We start from the raw sequence: 21,936 nt of genomic DNA, 5'->3' as shown, positions 1-21,936 counted from the left end.
AGAAAGTCATTCAAAGCTTTACATTTTTTTCGAGAACCAAGCATTTTGCCTTTTTAGTTTCAAAAACAAAAGTTTGATGCCTGGTTGTGTGGAACTTCAACAATAAATGTGCTGACTAGAGACCGATACCTGAACAAATGGAAAGGGAGGGGGAAATTCTATCAGTAATCAGTTTGTGCATTCTCGTAAAATTACAGAGACTGGGACAGCATTTCTGAGAAGTCATTTTAATTTATTCTGACATGCTAAAAGGGAATAAATTACACTTTTATAGAATGTCCAGCTGTAAAGTACTTAAAGCTGGTTCTGAGGGACAGTTTGGAGGCAAGGAAAACAAAGAAAAGAAAGCCAAGTTACCGGTGTGCATTTGTCGTGGCTAAAGGCTGAGGAAAATTGCTCTTGCCTCACAAGACCCAAAACTATATAGAAAAGAAACTCTAACATGTTTCTTTGCAATAAAAAAAAGAAAAAGAAATGAGCAAAAGACCGCTACCAAACTGCAGCGAAAAACTGTTGCAGAGAAAGTCCCAGAGATATTTTACAAGAGGATCTGCTTCACCACAGGAAGCAGTAACTAACAAAAAAAAAAAAAAAAAAAAACACCTTTCCCCAAAATTCTCAATTCTCAATACAGGGAAAGACAACTCTATAAAACTGAAAAAGTATAGTTTTTCTGATTTAAAAAAAAAAATGCATATAAAAATGGTAACGGGAAGGGTGGAGTGAGCACATTTTTCTCTCAAAAACAGAACATTGAGCCTATCATAGCAATTAATCGTACGAATGGTTACTTTCTCAATCAACATGAACATTTTCCAAAGAGAAAAAACCCAGATCAGATGCATACAATTTTCATCTAAGCAATTAACATACAGGTTTATTTCAGAGTGATGCCTAATTTGTAATGAATATGCTTCTGTGGAGTTTATTTTATTTTGTAGACTTCAAAATACCAAGTACAATATAGTTAATGCAGCGTTCTATAGAGAAACCTAGTAGTCACTAGAATGTTTTTTTTTTATCTTCACATTAGAAGCTCTCTAGCACATATCAGCAGGCAGAATCGTAATTACCTTTTTAGAAATGAAAAACAAAACCCAATGTTTGCCTTTTTAATTATTTGGATACATTTGAAACCAACAAAAAAACAGATTTAATCTCAGATGTTTCAATTTGCTCGAGAAAAAAAAATATATATATTGAAGGACGAAAATGTGTCTCAGATGTCTCCATTCTGACAGAAGAGTGCCTGGGTTCATGCCACGCTTTGTGACGAGAAGACGATGAGAAGGGAAAGGGGGGCCAAAACTGCTCTGATGGGCAACCGAGAATTCAGGAAGGACCCCAAACAGCTTTCCTGAAGGAGAAAACTCGGGAAAATATTGGCATGTGCACAATTATATCCCCATTTTCTACAGTTTGCCGTTTCAAAGGAGGGGCGAAAAGTCTTAAGTGACAGGACAATAGAAAAGGCTACAGCTTCCAACTCCAAACCAAGCCTGCTCTCTGTGTGGATATAGTATATACATACCAATATATAGATATATGCAGAGCATCTTATCTATATATACCGATTACATATATAGTATATGGAACAAAAGTTCTTTAACAGGAAAAAGGTTGCCCACAGTGCCTGGCAGGTTCTGGTGAATTTGATCCTAGATGCCGGGGTGTGATTGGAAGGCAAATCCTGCTACGACCACTCTGCTCTGCTTCATTACATTGTCTTAATGCTTAGAAACCTGCAAAACAGGGAGACAGATAGATAGAGAGGAGAGGGTTAAGAGTTAATGGCACAGATTTGAATGGGGTTGAGCTACTGTAATCAATGCGGCCAACCCAGTCAAAGCATTATTCAGTCCTGGAAGAGAGAAAGTGCAAAGTCATCAGTCCCTCTGCAGTAAAGTCGAGACTTGCTGCAGAGAATCTCAGAAAAACATTCATGTCATCAAACTCACGGGGGCTCAGAGGGGATCAACTCTTTCACACAACAATCCAAGCTTACCGTTTACCCCACGTAAAGTCTGAGCGACTGCATAAGTGCTGAAGGGGTACTGGGGCAGCTAAGACTTTCCCTAATCATGACTGACGCATGTTACTCATTCATACACTTCTATAGCCGACTGACACCTTAACCAACTCAGCTGCTGCACAATTAGCCGCTCCACAGTTAAATAAAACCAGCTCAGAGCAAAGCAGCTGTCCCTTCAAGAATCCTTCATGTCAAAAACTAAATGAGGGTGCATGACATTATTCACTAAAACGCTACCAACCTTAAAAAGCAGCACAATATCCATCTAAAAAGTACCATTTAAAGGGAGAGTCCACCCAAAAAATTCAATTCATGCACTTCCAAATGTCTGTGACTCACTCTGAATAATATTGGGAAACACTGGAAGCCAGTTAAATTTCAAGACAAGGACAAAAGATAAATAAAAAAAAATACATTTCGTGTATATTTTTAAAAAATATACACAAAAAATGTTGGGTAGACACATATTTTGAGAAATATACCACTGTTCCACAGAAGTCACAGGTTTGGAACAACATGAGGGCAAGTAAATGACAATTTTCATTTTAGAGTGTACTATCCCCTTAAGTTAATGTGAATGAAACTGGCTGAGACAAACGAGAAATGTACAGACTCGATTTGAAAATGTAATTGCTAACCTCACAAGGAGCTTCAAGTCATGTACAATCATAATCCTGAAGATAAAAAAAACCACCCTGACAGACCTGTGACGTATTTTGAAATGTTTCCAGTGCAGCACTCTCAACTGTGGTCTGCTTCTAAAAATCAATGTGCTTTTGCCTCAGGCAAACCGAGCACAAATTCAAACAGGATAATATGGGCAGGGAATAAAATCTAAAGAGTTGTTTTAAGACTGCAGTTTCAACATTACTCTTTTGAAAAATTAATAAATTGATCATACCTGGAAAACATAATATTTACTTGTTTTAGAAGCTACAGAAAGATGGCAAAGTAGGGTAAACGTGCCTATTAAGCACACTTTCATTTTTGAGCTCAAGATTATAAAAAGAAAAAATAATTTATTATCCTACTTGATGTCTTAACCAGTTGATATGTTTGTTACTATATACCTCCTATAATTTCAAGTAAATCAGATCATTGCACACTGAGATATGAGTCTCCATGTGTTCACACTGTCTGGCGGCCATTTTGAAAGTTGTCTAAAACCTTTCACCAAAACACGAGCTCTTTAAATGTGCATTTTTTAGATGTTTAAGCCTTTATTTTGGGTAAATGTCACTACTTACTGTAAAATTAAGATTATAAGATAATATTTAAGATTAATGTTTAGACTTTTGCATATTATAACCTGGAACTTGGATGAGGGAAATAATTGCATTAGATCCAAAAGATAAGTTTTAGCAACATAGCGCAGATGCTACAGAACACCGTTAGCTGACTAGCTGTATAAGATTGTGTGCTACGCTAATATATGACTTCACAGGCATTACTGGCTTTCACTTTTACATCCATAATATTATAAATTGACAGTTTATTGCTGGTCTGTGGTTTTACACTGCTATAATTTTTAAAGATTTCATGTTTTAAGGTGAGCTTAAAGGGTGCACGATTATGAAAATTATATTATGTGGCATCAATAAGAAAAAGTTTAATTTCATAGATATTAATAATAGTTGCTCATATTAAAATATGTATTTTTAGTATGTATGTGTTTTTAGCAAAATCTTGCCATTTTAATATATTACATGAAATCTATTAAACATTGTTGCTGCTCCAATTAAGCTCAGTGTGCTCTCTTTAAGCTCTTCCACATTAAACATGTGTAAACACTTCATAAACAGACTTGAAATATTAACTGATGGTTATCACGGAGTTAATCTTTATAAAATGTCTAATAACTTATTTTAACAGCTTTAAGATGACAAAATTGAGACGTAACTATAGTTTATGCCCAAAGATGAAAGAGGCATGTCATCCACCAGAAACCCGTCGTATCTGTCCAGGAAAAAAGCAACTAAAGGTTGGAATAAACTACACAACTACTAAAATTTGAACAGATTTTTAAAACACCAGGAATCATACACTTAACGACTTTGTAAATGGTCCCAAAGGAAAACTGGCCATCATACACCAAACGACTGAGGATCACACACCAGCACACTTTAAATTCCTTCCGATCACAACAAACTCACACAGAAATGTGCGCTTCATTTCTGTGTTCATCCCAAGAATTAAATGTTTTATTGGTGTGTTTTATGTAATTTTTGAATATGTGTTATTTATCTGAACGTGGATTATTCTTGATGTTGCAGTGTGCTTAAATGACACTTCACTATGAATATTTAACTGATCAAATTGAATGCCCTGTTGCTTGATTTTAGTGTTTTTAATTTTTGTACCTTCAAATAAAACATTTCAATTATTCTTTAAACAAAAAAAATAAATAAATAAATAAAAAAAAAAATTATATATATATTTTTTCTTTTCTTTTTAATAAACAAGAATTTTTAATAAAACATGATGTGAGCTTAATGGGAACAGGGGTGTGCTTAAAGGGTACACAAATGTAGCCATTAAGCACGGACAGATTTTTGCATTTAATGATGTATATCAATCAAAATTCTTGTCATTTAAGATAAAATTTAATATTTTTATGTGAGAGATTAATATTTTCTTTTAACAACTTTTTGTACCGAAACCAATATCTTGTGCACTAAAAATGTCTCAATGTAGATTTTGGTGAGCTTAATAGGTACGTTTACCCTATGGATGGAATTATTGCAATCCAAGTGTTACAATCATTTCTAAGCAAGGTACATGGTGCATCCTGGCTTTTGAAGGGGGATGGGGTGCAATCAAACTAAAACAGCATTCACAAAGGATTAGGCCAATACCACCTCATCAGCAAATGCTATTCTTAGTCCAGCCACTTTTAACAGCAGTTGTTTCTCTGCCTTAGTTCAAGATGAACCTTCAGTGTAAAACAGTCTTCCTGCTTTTCAACAAAGTATATGACTTGAACCTTGGGATTGAAAAGAGAAAAAGAGAGAGAGAGAAAAAAAAAAGACTCTAAAAGCCATGTATAACATCACAGAGGAAATAGATCACAAAGCTAAGCTGGGAAAAAATCTGCGTGGGTTGACGACACACAGTCACTATATTAACCAGGACTACTTATCACTAATGTAGAGTGAAACAGACTCTGTATACTCATTAACATCCCTTTTCAATTGCCAACAGGAAATCTAATATGATGACGAAAAATAATAGTGCTCCAAGTCCATATACCTAGAATGGGCTACGCCTTATGCTTGAAAGCAGATCCACAACTAGAATGACAAAAAATTCCACTGTGGAGTCATCATATGAACGTTACAGCTCTCAACACCAAACATATAGAAAAGTACAGTAGAAGTCAATGAAGAGATGTGGAAATGACATGATCTTGGTTAGTCTGTGGTTAGAAATCACTCCCACGTATCCATGTTTGTACTGAAGAGACCAATATAATCAAGACTAACAAGTGTTAGATCCAGGAACAATGATTGGGAGAAATCTATCAAATAGAGCATCCCATTTAGAAAGGGTTAATTTGAGGGATGGTTATCTGACAATCAAAGAAAAGATTATGAAGTCAACCCTTCGTCCCAGAGAAGAATAGACATTTTTTGGTACAAAGTTAGTAGTCAAATTTTCCAAGGACGTCTTTGCTTTTGAAAAACATACCAATTGAATTTTTTATTTATTTTTTTTTGGACTGGGGTGCATCCTTGAACTAACACCGTTTCTTTACATTTCATGAATCTTTTGGGGAGCGAATGTTCCAAATCCACTTTTGTTTTTACAAATGTAAGCAATTGGTGTCTGTTTTGCACTGAAAACGTCGCTTGGCTGTTTGCTACTAACCTTTCATGTTACTCTTGGGTTTGTCAGTTTGCTTGCCTGTGGGGGTTTGTGCCGGTTGCCCCTGTCCCCCTGAGGAGGCCGCTTGCTGTGCTGCTTTCTGCTTCAGCATGGTCCAGTCAAATGTGTAGTCATACTGGTGGTTCAGAGTCCTGGAAGTGATCAAGCGTGGGTGAGTATATCCATACAAACCAAATCAATTTAGATATCACAAATAAAGAAATAATCAAGGGGAGTCCACAACTAGAGAGTCTTTCTACTTGAAAAATTGACCTCATCCTCTACTGTACAGAAACAAGTTGTGACTAGGGAGTGTCTGCTTAAGAAATTGTCAGGCACCTGAAAAGAATGCGGAAAAGCTGACGCAGGTACATGTAGTCAGGTGCCTCTTCAAACCGCAACCCACGACAGTAGTTCAGGTACATGGCAAACTCTGCTGGGAACCCCTGGAGATAGTCAAATGCATATTACAAAAGAACAAAATGACCAGGCTCCACAAGTGTCATGTCAATGTGACCGGCTATTTCTTAAAGGGAAATGAACAAAGAAAAAAAACTAAATCATATCCTATTATAATGAATAGCCAGCACTATTAGCAGGAAAAAGGCTGTCTAAAATCACAGTCACGTAGGCTAAAACAGAAAAGCGTGGTGAGTAACAGACATAGGATGAGAGTTTCTTATAACCAACTGGATGTTTTGTACATAGTTTACTGACAAATATTTATATTCTTAAACACACACAAATGGTCAAGCGTCATATTGATATATAGTTTTTAGTAGTGCTGGGCAATGATTAATCGCATCCAAAAAAATATATGTGCACAATGTGTGTGCGTGTACTGTGTACATTTATTATGTATATATACACAAATACACACATGCATGCATTTAAGAAAAATATGCTGTGTCTCCATAGTAAATATATTTATATATAAAATAAGTTATATGAATATAAATATACACATGTAAATATTTTCTAAATATATACTGTATGTGTGTGCATTTATATATACATAATAAATATACACAGTGCACACACAATGTTCACAAAAACGTATTTTGGATGCGATTAATCGTTGCCCAGTATTACTTTTTAGCAGTACTGAATGTTCTGGAGACGACAAATTTTCATGGAACCTGAGAATTGTAGCAACACAATCTTTAAACTGAGCAAAGGTTTTGAAGCATGCATGCAGACTTCTGAAAAGCCTTGCTGTGAGGATGTAGAATTTCACATACCTTACACAAGACCTCAACAGGGGTCGACATCTTTTTCTCACTAATCTTCTCATACTTCTGTTTCTTTGTGGCAGCCTGAGGGCACAAATTAAAACGTTGCACACTATGATCTGGTACTGGCTGTCTATCAGTGCGCAATCCCACAGTACTGGAGGCCATAAATAACCCAGCTGAAAGAAGATTTACAGCACTTTTTTAGGCACCACCTGTTGGCCCATTTCATACTGCCCAAGCAATTTTAAGTTTATTCTTTTAAGGTTCTTCCCTCCACGGTAATTTAAAAATGATGGTAATATTCAGTGACATTAAGCAGTATTCTTCTGCTATAATTAAATAAATAAATTTTTTTTATAATGTAATTTTCTTCTGCTATAATTTAATAAAGGCAGCAAATATCCATACTTAATATAACCTGCATTCAAACCATACAGAGAAGAAAAGTTACAAGCATGCTTTTCAAAATGAACCTGTAATATCACATTAAAAAAAAAGTCTCAAAAGTCTAAATCAGTGTCTCAGAAACAAATACGGTCAACAAATCAGTCTCAGACATGCTGCACGATCCCATCTAAAATCCAGCTTTTATAAATAAACATCTGCATTATCTGTACTTCTCACCTTCAGTCCTTGCCATGGCAGGCTGGTTCTGTTGAAGTACATCAGCACGTATCCTAGCGACTCCATGTCATCTCGACGACTGTTAATATGAAATAAAAGATTAAAAATCTAGCAAGAAAGCTTTTAAACAAGTTTAAGGGCAGATTTTTTTAAAAATCTAAAAAGCAAAAGTAGTGCATGGAACATGAGCGGGTGTGATTGCGTAAACCATCCCTAAATGAACTCGCTGACATGCCACTCATTTGATAAAGGGCAAGCACAGTCCAATCAATCACTTAAGATCACAAAATGTCACAATCATGAATTTATGATACTGCTTGTTATTGTAAAAGACTTCAGAAAGTTAAGGGCTTGGTAAGAGTTTTTTTTTTAAAGAAATTAACACTTATTCTGCAAGAAAATATTAAATGACAGTAAAGGCATTTCTTAAATTCCCAAAATATTTCCATTTCTAATAAATGCTTTTCTTTTGATCTTTCTATTTGTCAAAATAGTTCCTTTTAAACCATTACAAATACTATTATCAGAATAACTTGACTGAAATTTGTAACGGATTGGAGCATAGTGAGCTAAAACTGAATAAATAGTTTGTGCCGGAGCGCTCACCTCTGCTCGATGCCCAAGTGTGCGTTGATGCTAGCATAGCGAGCTGTGCCTGTGAGATTTTTGTCTTCTCTGTATGGTATGTGCTGTCGTGTCCTGTTGTCTCGGTATTTCTTGGCCAGACCAAAGTCGATGAGGAACAACTATACAAATAAATTGAAAAGAGAAGCACAAACAGACATTTCATTTTTAGAACTGACTGTTAACAAGAAAAAACAAGAGTCCACAAATTGATTTTTCATTTTCTTCCAACTTCCTCCTGTGAGCTGTCTGACCTATTACCTGAACCATCAGAACAAAAACAATACATCAACAGCTGTAATCAATGAAGTGATGGGGGTCAGAGTCAACAACGCAAATGAAGCTTTACTGGGAAAGGAAACACCCTTTATCCAAGCAGAGATGCAAGAGTCAGCTCTAAGAGCCTGTCATTGACTGAAATATCATTCTCATTAGTAAAAAGCCACTCAGATCCTGTCCCACACACCTACAGGTCGCAGCCCTGCGAGAGTGCCTCACCCAACTGGTTTTTCACTGAGGCAGCAGCCATATTGTAACGTATCCACTCAGCAGTGCCACTGTTTGCTTGGCTCAACCAGGGATTTGAAATGCATTACCTTTCAATTCGTATTTCAATTAGTTACGCCAACAATGCAATTCCACTTAGACCCTTCGATTAGAGGTCAAGCCAGGAGAAAAGAGCTACAATCAAATCTAACTAGAAATTCATTTAAACATTTTATGGTTTACCTCTTGTTCAACATCTTGTTAAAATGTGGAAAAAAAAAGTATCTGTAAAAACACCATAGCCAAGATGCCACAAAAGAGCACCTCCCAGCAAATGGAAAACAGTTTAGACTTAAAAGTATCAAGAACCCACAATCTTTAACGTTAAAGAGGAAGAATTGAATAAGAAGTGGTTTTCTGGCCAAACTGATTTAAACATTCAAATTATGTAAGAGCCCTTCTCTGAACTAGCCGGAGGTACAAGTACTTGGCCATCACTGTAAAAACCCACACAAACATTTAATATTTTGCTATTTTAACTTCCTGACAGTGCTCTGAAGATGACTACAAACAGCTGTGATGCCAACAATTTTTGACTCCAGGAGCTGAGTACCAAATGTTATATCCAATTTTATTTTTCTAAACTGAACATTTAAAGGGTTAGTTCACCCAAAAATGAAAATTAGCCTGTGTTTTATTCACCCTCAAAGGATCCTAGGTGTATGTGACTGAGTTATATAAAAAAATTGTCCTGGCCCCTCCAAGCCTTTCCATGGGGGTAAGGGGGTGTTTGTTGTCAACAGTTCAGAAGATGTGAAATAAAGTGCGCGCATCCGTAATAAAACATCCCTCGCACAGCTCCAGGGGGTGAATAAAGGCCTCCTGTAGCAAATCCATGCATTTTTGTAAGATAAATATCCATATTTTAAATGTAACAAACTTTTTTCTCACTTCCGCTGACTGTGGTACTGTCAAAATGTTATATCAATTGTAAACTTAAACTGTGAGCCTTTAAAGTAGTGTTTAAAAATAGTTATGGTCTTATAAAACACATTTTATACATATAGCCTACATTTAACTAAAGAATCCTGCAAGCACACTTGATTTTTTCCCCCTTTACACATACTGCACAAAAAGAAGCTCAATAAAGTTGAATGTTACAGGGACTGATTATTGCAAATGCAGATCCCAGTGTGGGATCAGTTCTGGTTAAACAATTTATTTATTTTTTGCTAAGGTTTGCATATGATAGTGTGTTCTTAAATGACAGCATTCCTAAAAATATATACTATTCCTAATTTAAGAAATATCCCAATACCTCGCCTTACTTCGTATCGCAATCCCTGTGTCGTGATGCGCATCACCAGATTCTTGCCAATACACAGCCCTAGATTATATGATTGATCATGCTACTATGGCATTCGAGTCCACACACATCCAACTAGAAGTGAGAGCCTGGTGAATAATCTGCATTAGAAAAAAGAAAAAAAAAAAAATCTTTAAAAGGTTATTCACGATTACGTATTGCTGCCAACGTATCTAGTCTTTACAGTGCTGTGTTATATGGAGCTGTTTGGTAGATTGTGATATAATTTGTTAGTCTACTCCGTAATTTAAATGTGGCAGTCTTTAAATGGACAGTATATTAAAAAAAAAAGGCAGAACACCATATAACTCCAAGCCGTAACCGTAACTTCATATTGACTCGCTAAACAAATTGACGAGGCTAAACAGAGGCAGAATGCCGTAACTCAATTTGAGCATTCCAAACAAAGCGAAAGAGCGGTAACTGGTGTTATACAGTGTTCTGCCTTGGTTTCTCTGGGGCTTTTCAAAGTTACAGTTGAGACTACTCATTTTCTCGGAAAAACAACGAAAAGGGTCTTTTGCCTTTGCACGGCGGCATACACCCAGGATGCTTTGAGGGCGAATAAAACACAGGCTAATTTTCATTGAGTGAACCCTTTAAATAAATTTGAGCACATCAAGACAACAAGAACATGCAATAATTTGAAGACCAAGTGTTCAAAAGCTCAACTCTTGTTAATACCAGGCCACAATTTTCACGTGGCTTGTGTAATTGATGTAGGCTAGAAACGTTCTGACAGCATGTTCCAACGTTGGCCGGTTCGGAAAAACAAGCTTCGATACCACAAAGTGGTACTGAAAGATGCATTCTGCAGCAAGAACAAGCACCCAATGCAGTGAAACTTGGCCAATCAAATTATTATGTAACAAAGTCCTTGATAACAAATCACAATAGAGCTCTGGGCATTGTCTACTTGCAACAACTCAACCTGGAAAACAGTTAATTCTCTTACACCAAATATGCCAATTCTAGTTTCACAAATCAAGTATATAAAAAACAAATAAAAAATTATTTTGAGACAGTGAAAATTATATGATAGAATAATTTTAGAACTGACTAGGCCTGAGAACAATCAGCTACTTATTCCCGACGTGACAAATCGTTCACCCGCCTGAACAGAGATCCCTTCAATCTGGATTAGGAGTTAAATCTCTAGTTCTGTTTAGCATGTGTGTCTGGTTTAATGCCAACAAACGTTAATGGCTATTGTTAAAATTAAATAGGAAAATGAACTTCAAAAGGCAAAAAAAAATAAAAATAAAAAAATTAAGAGTTATGGGCGATTATTAGGAGGTGGTTGAGGTTTCAGACCTGGTTTAATCCTGAGAAAGATGGGTCCTGAGAAGAACTAACAGCCAAGCTTCTTTTCCTCTTCCCCACTGGAGATTCTAAACACTGAACAGACAATAGAGGGTGCAGTGCATCAAACAGTATTGCTGACAACCGCACATGGCCAGCGCAGACAGGCAACACCAAGGCTCAGAAAAAGAACGCGGAGGAGGAGCAGAGGGAGGGGAAGAGAAAGCCTAAGGCAATCCTTCATCCACCAGCAAGCGTCCTAGCTCAAACTCAGAGGCGGCTCTGTTAATGGCAGACGTCTTCCCATAAGCCCAGGCTCAGATACTAGTGGATAGTTGTTTTTTTTAGACCATATAATGCAGGGCCCGCTTGCCTCGTCGGTTCTCGAGCCACAGAGGCAAACTGTACATGGCACCTCTGGCCGCCCAACCCAGTGATCATCTCATCTATACCAATTATTCCCAAGCCTGATTCTCTTTTTTGACTTTGCCAAGGCTTTATCCATAAACATTCGGCAGCATTTAACACTAGCTGTGCCATATGGTTTATAACAGCAAAGCCCACCTCAGCATGAAGCGAACGAGACAAATAGGCACAACTAGGGTTAAGAAGGGCAAACTCTAAAGGCCATTCACTACAATGGGCACTTGTTTTGAAATTAGGCATGAGAAGCTTTGAGAAATGCAACCAACCAAAACTCAGCCCCACCCCTTTAAAAGTCCTGTGAAGGATAAATATTGCATTTCGTGTTTGACCGATCATTGGACCACCTACAGTAAGGAAGAGGCTAGAATACTTTGGCGTGTGGAGAGGCCAAATCAGGTAGAGTTGAAGCTCTGAAGAACAAAACAAATAAGCGTGCAGTTTCAGAGGTGCATGACTTAACCTACATGTTATTGCAAAAACAGTTTTAGTTTAGTTACAAAAGAGAGATGGGACAGCTTCGGTGGAAGTGATATTGGAGATTTCAATACAGCAGCCCAGGGTAAAGCAACAAAACAAGCCATTAGTTAACAATGGTGCAGAGCCGAGTACGGTTATCCGCAATGTGACACGAGAGTGGGGGACTGTGTGAGGAGAATGTCTTGATGTACTCTGCAAAACGTAGTTCTTTTAAATGAAGGAATGTCTGGACCTCAACTTTCTAAGTAAATCTCACTGCATGAAGAACTAACAATTGGCTAAACAATTCCATTTTTAGACTGACTCTCGTGTGGAACTGATGTCACCTGATGGCCTGCACCATTCTTGGTTAAGACGTCCAACATGCTTTACTCTTTCACCAAATTAAGATTGTTAATCCTGAAAAAGGTTTTACTGGGGGCTGGATCAAGAGTGGTAATGATCGTATGGGAGATGTAAGCAGAGAGCAGTGAATAATGCAAGAGAACAGGCCTTTTGATTCCTCACCAAAAGAGTGCGTTTGCAAAGCAATAGCTAAATTAGATCTTCCCGTCGTCTTGAGTTCACTGCACTTTTTAAACTACAATTTTTTTCCAGGGTGGATGTCGACAGCTACACATCCAAAAGCAGAGCGTGTGCATCCAGAGTTTTAGTGAAAAAGGTGACAATTCCATGTGTATGTATCAAAATAAAAGCTTGAGGCTGGCATTCACACAGACACACAATGGTAAACATTTATTCCAGACAGCACTGCCAAAAATGGTAATACAGGCTTCACTGAAGTACCAAAAAGTACCAGAATTTGTAGTGGAAACTGATCTGAACTGTTAGACGACCATCAGAGCTTGTACTTGCAAGTCACTGTATTATTTTGCACATGATGCTTTAACTTTGCCAAATGTTGCCTGTCTGCAAGGGCTCAATTACGAGTTATCTGAAACAAAATACAAATCAGGCAACTTCTGTACATTTGAATAGAGAGAAATAAAATGGTGCAAAGCACTTTGAAGGCTCTTTGTCGAAGGGAGAAATAAAAAAAAAAAAAAAAAAAACAACCACAAGTCACATATCATGCACAAGTTCCATTTGAGGAGTGAAAGACATACAATCCATGTCCACAGATGTCCACAGCCCAACCGTGAGGTGATTCTCAAACCATTGATAAATTAAGCTGAAACATTGTGTCTAAGAACTCAATGTGGTTTTAATAATCTGCTCCTATGATTTCCCACCAAATATTCTGTCAAACCCAGACATACTAAATCAGCAGAGCGACATCAAACGTAACTATCACAGGCTCTCGAGCCAGTGTCCATCCATGTGTATCTCAATGTAACAGGAAACCTTAGTGATCTGCAGTTTTATTCCCAAATCAACCCTCCATGACACTTTTAAATCTCTCAAATCTTTAAGTCTTGACTGCATTTCTCACATAAAAAAAAGAAATGGTGAAAGTTTACCTTATTACAGTGACGGCCAATACCCATTAAAAAGTTGTCAGGCTTGATATCTCTGTGGATGAAATTTTTTGTGTGCACATACTCGATTCTGCTGATCATCTGTGGAAGCAAAACAACCAGGTTAAGATCATGCCACAGGACCATTCAATAGCCGCTTTTCCACTGTTGGGCCAGTGCGAGCCTGTGCTTGAAACAGGCCAGGTGGGGATAATAGCCTCGGACCTGTAATACAGAGCCCAAAATCACGACGCGTTTCCACCGACAGGCCAGAAGCTCTGCAGCGCTTCACTAAAACCTGCCCTTTGCACGCCACTCTGGAACAACGTCAAGCAACCCCATCATTTCACCGACAAAGAAGATTTATCAGAAAATTAATCAGAAAGTCACTGGAAGTAGCGAGATCACAAAACTAACATGATAAAAGCAGCCGTTTGTTTGCATGTTTTGTTAAAGATTTAAATCCAAAAGCATTGACGTTTTACAATAATAAGCGATACATTGATCAAATAATTAATTTATCAGGACTGAAAAGTAGTTTGAACCATTATTTCACGAAAGAAAGGACACATACTTTTTCAGCAGTCTGTTAATATTTATTTGTAGTCACAGTATACATCACATTCAGAAAGAATGATAAATTCCATATTTTTTTCCCCATCAAAAATACGACCCGAGTAGCAGAGGGACCTCCTGAAAAATCTATTGTTATTTTTTTATGACATACACAGAGCTAAATTCTCGAGACTAGACTTATGACAGATAAAATGTCTTAATAAATACAGGATTGTGATAGAGAATGAGAAGCTGCCGTCTGATTTCTTCAAGCAGTCATATTTACCATGGTAATGGCTAGCGTGCATAGCCTTTTGCATCGCTTATAAATACCTATTTTAGCCTTGCATGGTGAGTTATTTCAAACACTCACTGTCTGAAAGCGAGTTTTGAGCTCAAATTATTTTAAAAGTTATAGCTGTTAACTTTATGAAATGATCCGAGGCGCTGACGCTCTCCAGACGTGGAGAAACTCCTAGCCCCAGTTGGCCTGCTTTGGCCCAAGCTTTTCGCCGGGCCAAAAAACTCTGGCCGTTGGGCCCAAGGAAGCACTGACGAGGCACGATCATGCCCTGTAAGTGACAGTGGAAATGCGACTGGCCCTGGCACGCACTAGCACGCCCGCTTTTGGCCCGACAGTGGAAACTTGGCTATCGTTTGCTATTACAAGCCCGAGTTAACCATTCATTACCTGATCTGCAAGCATTAGGACAGTTTTCATTGTGAATCTGCGGGAACAGAAGTTAAAGAGATCCTCCAGACTTGGCCCCAGCAGGTCCATCACTAGAACATTATAGTCCTTTTCTTGGCCATACCACCTGAAAAATAGCATCACATGATTGATGAACACCAACAGATGACACCTCAAGACTGCCTGACAATCATTACAAAAAGCATGAAAACGATGAAAGCTGTGCTTCCCTCAAAACAAGCAGATCCTTTAAATCAATTCAGTGAGACGCAAGACACTTTGTTCATGTTTACAAGATGAGATTTTAGTTCAAGCAAATTACAATTAAAAAACTATTAAAATTGAGCACAGCTGACTAAGTTATATTGAGCCAATAAAGCATGAATCTTATCATGACAATACGTCACGACTTTACTTTTTTTTACTTTTTACTATCAGTTAAGGAAGTGTCTGAGTTGCACGGCACACCCTGCGAGCAATGGCATCCAATATATCCAGCTTGGTGACATGACTGTACGTAGAGAGTCTACAGAGTCTGCAGTAACAACTATATAACATGAATTAGACTAGTCTTTAACCAAAGACTTTAGACATTCTTCCAGAGTGGATGACCTCCCTCGACTAGGGCTGAGCGATATATCAAGCGCGAATGTTATGATCACTGACAAGCTACACAATATCGCATTCATTATCGAAGGCGATTAATCTGCGATAATGAACGTGATGTTGCGTAGCTTGTCTGTGAACTACGGCTCTGTGTATTAAATGCCGCTCCATTTGAAGACAGGTGATGGGAGATTTAGCCCTAATCATGGAACCAGCTTTACTGACGACATGCGCAAAACAATTGTGTTTGATATATCGCCCAGCCCTACCCTCAACACAAAAAAGTAGAGTATAGGGGCAGTGCTAAACTGTTTATGGTATGTACAAAATCAATTAAGTGGCTCTAACAAATAATCGCAACTTTGACAACCAGGACTCAGATACACAACTTAGCAGGTGGAGGTTCAAAAGAGTTGCACATTTAGTGAACACATTGCTACAGCAGTCGCCAAGCAACCATCATGCTAGAGAGTCTCCTAAACAAAGAGGTATTGTGGAGACACAAGGTGCAGCAGTAGACTAGTGTTCGTTCAGTCATCTGTGCCAACAAACCAACATCAACCATTTCACAATGACAAATGAAAATGTACTTTGAACCACAAACTGGCTCCTAATCCTTGTGATGGTTATATTGCGGAACAATCACATCCATGCCGAAAGCTGATATAAAAACTGTGAAAACAGTTTTCATGAGGCCTTCATGTAAATTCACAATTGTGTAAGTCTTAGCAACATCCTAGAATACAAAACCAACAGCAGAAACAAAGAATCAAAGTTGTTAACATTTTCCCTTTAAGTTAAAACCAAAAATAAATATTAATGTATACTATGATTTCAACCCCATCCCCTAAAAAAAAAAAAAACAATTCAAGTTTCACAAGTATAAGCTACTCACATTCACAATGCTGACAGAATTTCATATCAACAGCAATCTCTTGCTTACAGAAACTACAGGCCTCTCTGTGGGACACTCATTTCCTCTTTTCAAAGCAAAACTACAGGGAACGCTGAACAAAACAGCGTAGTTTGCCTGAACATGTTAACTTTAATAAACTTCCTTGTATTTAATCAGAGAGGTGTTGTGTAAAAGTATACACATTTAATAAAGTGATTAGAGTAGACTAGACACTTTCCTGTGATTGAGCTTACATAAAAGACTTAGAAGAGCACACAAAGCTCTTTTCTTTCATTAGCAAAGCCAGTGAGTGGTTTTAGGGAGTGTGGGGGAGGGAGATCTTGTATGGCAGGTTTTCCAAGCTATAGTAACCAGCAACTGAAACAGTACTTTTACGCATCCTTTCTACTGGAAACTTCAATTCATTTACTGAAACCAGTTCAAGGCAAAGTGATGCAGAATTATGAGAAATTCACAACCAGTTTTTTTAACAGCTTTTTCCGCATTCAATCCAGTCATTGTGTATAACCTAAATTACACTTAGCTTAAAAGCAGTAGAGTTAAACTAGAAGGGAGTTTAATATGCAATACTTTTTAGTTATAACTAATGGCTGCATCTGCTCGTCATTAAAGTGTTTGGTAAATCCATCCATCCATCCATGACAGGAGTTACAAAACTCTTAACTGCACAGGGTTAAATAACTAGTTAAGATCTAAGAGTTCAGATTTCTAACCAGCCAAGCTGCTGTCAGCATGAGAAGCCATAGAAATGGACACACTAATGCTATCTGTAATGGCAGTTCAATGATGGCAAAGGCAGTGTCTTCATATTTACTAGTATAAATTAGTATATAAACAGTGAAATTAGTAATTACTAATAGTACATTAGAATAATATTAGTTAATATTACCTAGGGAAACCTTCTGATAGCTGGATTATTTTACTAAATTATATATTACAACCTACAATAAAATGAGCAAAAAAAAAATCATGGCTAGAGAAGCATTTTTGTCGACTTTAGGAAAAGAAACAGTTTAGAGCAAGCAATTTGGTTTTAAATGTTGCAAGAAATTAGGTACGGTCCCATTGTGTGGTGAAATTTTGCAGGCAAATTCTAGTCATTTCAAATGAAATGCAAGCAATCTGGAATCTCACGCAAGGACATAAGATTTCTCTACGCAGGTTAGGCACAAGTTGGTCGTGCGACTCATTGCAAAACACATTAAACCTAAATGTTAATATAAACAACTTCTAATATAAATATTCAGTAACTCAAGTGCTAAAGAACACTATATTTGTTGTTTGCCACACGTAGTAACTAGACCATTTTTGTGCCAGTAAATAGTGCCAGCCTTTTCCACCATCCACCACAAGGAGACCTGTGGGAAACACTGAATTATACATATTTTTCTTATAATAACCAAGCTGCTAACTCTTATTGATTTGATAACTGCAGTAAAGTTAATTTGTAACATATAGCCTAATTACCACAGTAATTCAAGTAGGTACAGCCAAGAATGGAGGTTGTTTAAAAAAAAGCAGATAAAGCCTTGTCTATCAAGTCGCCAGGTTAATTCAACTTGAACATTTAAAATATTGCTTTTATTTTCAATTTCACAATTTGTATCTGCTATGAAAATAGCACGTAAAAGTTTGAGGTTGTAACCTTGTAACATCAACCTACCATGTAACTTTTCATAAAAACGGTTTAGGTTTTCATACCAAGACATATACTAGCCCAGGCAAATACCCCAGGATGCGTGTTCAAATTGGTTAATACATACTGCACAACATCAATATATTTTTTAAGAAACTACAAACATAACAGCATGAGGAAATAGCAAATACAAATATTTGCACTAATTTAACCTGTAGAGCACTTCTGCAATCAGAATGTAAAACGTATCACGTTATGTACATTCAATGATAACATGCAAATCAAAAAACATACGTGACAACCTCTACCTTTTCTGTGCAAAGCACATGGACTACGTTTTATTTGAATGTGTATATAGAATGAGTTATTTAAAGTTTCCTTGTCAATGGTTAACTCTTGTATACAATTACAGGTGTATTATAAAACAAACGACTCTTTAAAGATTTTTTTGCCACGAATAGCAGACCACGTACGGCTCAGTCACCTTGAGAAGAGAGCAGCAGTCTCACCAGGCCCTGAAACTTGTTTTCCCTCATCCGCCATTTTCTGATCGAGAGGGAGGACATGTTGAAATATACACAACAAAAGGGCAGCGGCCATTTCCCACTCGCTCCTTACTCAGCAGCGCACAAACACACACTTTGTGATCAAATCTAATTCATTACAGTACATTAAACAAATATCGGAGAGAACACGTAACGTTTTTAATACATTTAAAAACGCTGTTCATTCACGCGGCTCACAGAAACGCTAACGCTAATGAACGAGCTAACGTAGTTAGCCTGTCGACACTATCATAAGTGTAAAGTCATATATATATATTAGACCATCAAATTCACCTCATTTATTAATATAATAAACTGATGATCTATTAAGAGAAGTATTATGCGTAGCTGACGTGTACTTTGTACTCGAGCCGTTGCTTTCGATCTCACGCTAGTCTATAATCCAGATCAAACTAACTTGGTCCAGCTAATGTAACGTTACCACATCTAATCGAAATCCAATATAATCAGACATCTGTACTCACCTGATGTGTGGGATTCCGACTCCTCCCTGGAGAATTTTGTACAATTTGCTTTCATACAGAAGTTGAGGGTGTCTGGCTTTCTGTGATTCCAATTTCACCGCTACCTCCTGAAAATATTTAAATTTATGACCATTATTTATCTGCTACATATTCGTTTACAATACATCGAATACTAGTTTAATATTTGAGAGTACACGATCCTTTATTCTTTGGGAAAAATATTTATTTCTATTCAAATCTGCATTGACCTCGTTGATTTATCTCCCCCAAATTGTAACATTTAAGTCATCCAAATATTACAATATGGTAAACTTTCAAAGCTGCATGAACTATATTTTATGATGACTGTACGAATTGTGTCCTGGTAATCAGATGTGATGTATAAACCCTTCACTCTTCTTAGCCCGGTCATTCGGCACATTAATTAAACATCCATTTCATCTTTACCTCTCCATTTGTGATGTTGATTGCCAAATAAATGTCACCAAATGATCCAGATCCGATTTTCCGAACGAGCTTGTATTTCCCACCGACTATGAACTCGGCTTTAGAGCCACTGCTGCTGGCCATGTCCTAAAATCCGAGAAGTACTCTGAAACTGTGTGAACGGGTGAGGTTTTCAGGCTGCTCTCTCTCCTCTTCAGTCCAGTAGAAACAATGCTAGCTAGCCTAAAAACGCGTCTTCCTCACTAGCTGTGTCCTTAACAACTCACAACGACGAAATTGAGCTGATAACAGACATTGGTTTCAACAGGAGTTTAGTTGTCTCGACATTTAAGTAAAAAACAAGACTATTTCCCCTGAGATTGAGGCTGTTTTTTTTTTCTCTTGAGCAATTCCCCGAATAGCTGACTAGCAGCTTAGCCTGAAAGGACACGGAGGAGTCGATGTCCTCGACGCTCTCGTCAAATCACCTCGCTTAGAGGGGCGATTTCTCTTCTTAAAGACGCGCTTTCCAGCTTATTCGACCGTACATCAAGGCAACCGACGTTTTAATGTTGAAGGAATTATGTGAGTCGCTGCTTTCTTTTCAAAGCGCAACCCACTCACTTCGCCATCTTGTCCGTCTCGAGATGAACAGATTCTGCTGATCTGAAGAGAGGAGCGAGACCGCGCTAAAGCGCGCCGCCGCGAGCAGGGGAGGGGTTCGCGCGTGACGTCAGCGGGGCTTCGGGAACGCGCAGGGGAATGTGGGGATGTTTATTGCGAAGTCAGTGCCCTACTTGTGTTCTTTTAAATTAAGGTTATATATTTATACTCAAGGACTATGACACCGACATTATTAAAATGTGGTCTGCTGCTGCATACCATAATAATAATACACGACTGAACTGTCAGGGTTTTACATTTCTGTCATCTTAGTAGAGCAATTTATGGTGTATTTTCTCACAGGATTTATTTAATAATTTATCGCTGTCACCATATAAATAGTTCGCACAGAAATGAATATATTCAATAATATCTCGCGATAACTGTGTACGGTCACGCGCGTCGATGACCTGCGCTGCATGGTTCACTGATGCCACCTAGTGAGATCCTGACAATAATAAAACATAGTTCATTAGATCAGAAAGGTACATTTAGTCGTCACGTGCTCACTCTCATGATTTTTCAACCCTATATGACTGTCTTTTTTAAGTATTTTTTCAGAAATATGACAGAATTCTCGGTCACCATTAACTTTCTTGTATGGAACAAATTATATAATAATGATTACTACATTAAAGTCCTTAACGTTCTGCCATCTCTTCAAAAACAAGGCAGTCATAAAGGTTTGCGACAAGTGTGAGTGAATGATATTGAATGAAATATCTCTTTAAAGGTTTCTCTCAATCAAGTTGTTGCACACGTCTCTCTTAATTATAGTTTTAGTTCTGTTTGACTACTCATCAAACTGATGAATTATTACCTAATCTCTTGATGGAATGTTTCTTGACAAGATGGACAACATAAGATTTACTTATCATAACTCACTATAAAAACAATATTCAGAAGACAAAAGCATCCTAAACTAATAGGAGGCCATCAACCAAATAAAGCAAACGAGTTATGACATGTGAAGGCCATGCAGATATTGAAAACAAGACAGTAAAATCTAAAAACAGTAGTATTGTAATGTATCTATAAATTTAACTAAATGTTTTCTATATAAATATATTTTAAAATGTATTCCTGAGATGGCAAAGCTGATTTATAGAAGCTATTACTGCAGTCTTCCGTGTCATTCTAATTTGGCCCTCAAGAAATATTTATTTTTATTATTAATGTTGAGCTGTGATGCTTATTAGCTTTTATTTTACTTGATGTATAGAAGTTTGAATAGAACAGCATTTATTATAGATGTCTCTACTGTAATTTTTCATAAGTTTAATGATGAATACAAAGTATTCTTTTTTTCTAGTCGTTTTCATTTTTTTTACTTAGCCTATCACAACTCACTACAAAAACCACAAAAGCACCCCAAACTGATACGAGGCCATCCGCAAAATAAGGCAAATGAGCAATTACTGCATATGTGAAGCCCATGCAGATTTTGAAAACAAGGCATTTATTGATTATGAAAACAATTACAGGTAACAAGCCATCATTTTCTGTGTTTTGCGATTTAA

The 21,936-nt window shown here is 37.3% G+C and overlaps 1 protein-coding gene across 10 annotated transcripts; it reads right to left on the bottom strand.

The window, feature by feature from the left end:
• Positions 1 to 211: 211 nt before the first annotated feature.
• LOC306853438 (casein kinase I) lies at positions 212 to 20,502 on the bottom strand (the record flags this gene model as incomplete). Of its 10 annotated transcripts, XM_079390847.1 has the most annotated exons (12): positions 19,775 to 20,430; positions 19,328 to 19,434; positions 18,782 to 18,843; positions 15,140 to 15,266; positions 13,897 to 13,995; positions 11,546 to 11,629; positions 8,362 to 8,501; positions 7,756 to 7,834; positions 7,138 to 7,212; positions 6,236 to 6,342; positions 5,900 to 6,048; positions 4,873 to 5,015 (listed from the first exon to the last, which is right to left on the bottom strand). In XM_079390847.1, the coding sequence occupies exons 3-12, from the start codon at positions 18,838 to 18,840 to the stop codon at positions 4,993 to 4,995; spliced, it is 942 nt and encodes a 313-aa protein (XP_079246973.1). In that variant the 5' UTR covers positions 18,841 to 18,843; positions 19,328 to 19,434; positions 19,775 to 20,430. The 10 variants fall into 10 exon arrangements, with proteins under 10 accessions (XP_079246967.1, XP_079246969.1, XP_079246966.1 ...); XM_079390841.1 differs by lacking the exons at positions 4,873 to 5,015; positions 18,782 to 18,843 and adding an exon at positions 212 to 1,742 and having other exon boundaries at positions 19,775 to 20,459; XM_079390843.1 differs by lacking the exons at positions 4,873 to 5,015; positions 18,782 to 18,843 and adding an exon at positions 212 to 1,742 and having other exon boundaries at positions 5,936 to 6,048; positions 19,775 to 20,459.
• Between the last annotated feature and the right edge of the window lie 1,434 nt (positions 20,503 to 21,936).

The sequence above is a fragment of the Barbus barbus genome, assembly GCF_936440315.1.
Source record: "Barbus barbus genome assembly, chromosome: 33".
NCBI lineage: Eukaryota > Metazoa > Chordata > Actinopteri > Cypriniformes > Cyprinidae > Barbus > Barbus barbus.
The sequence above is the reverse complement of the archived record's forward strand: the minus strand, read 5'-3'. Positions and strand labels throughout refer to the sequence as shown.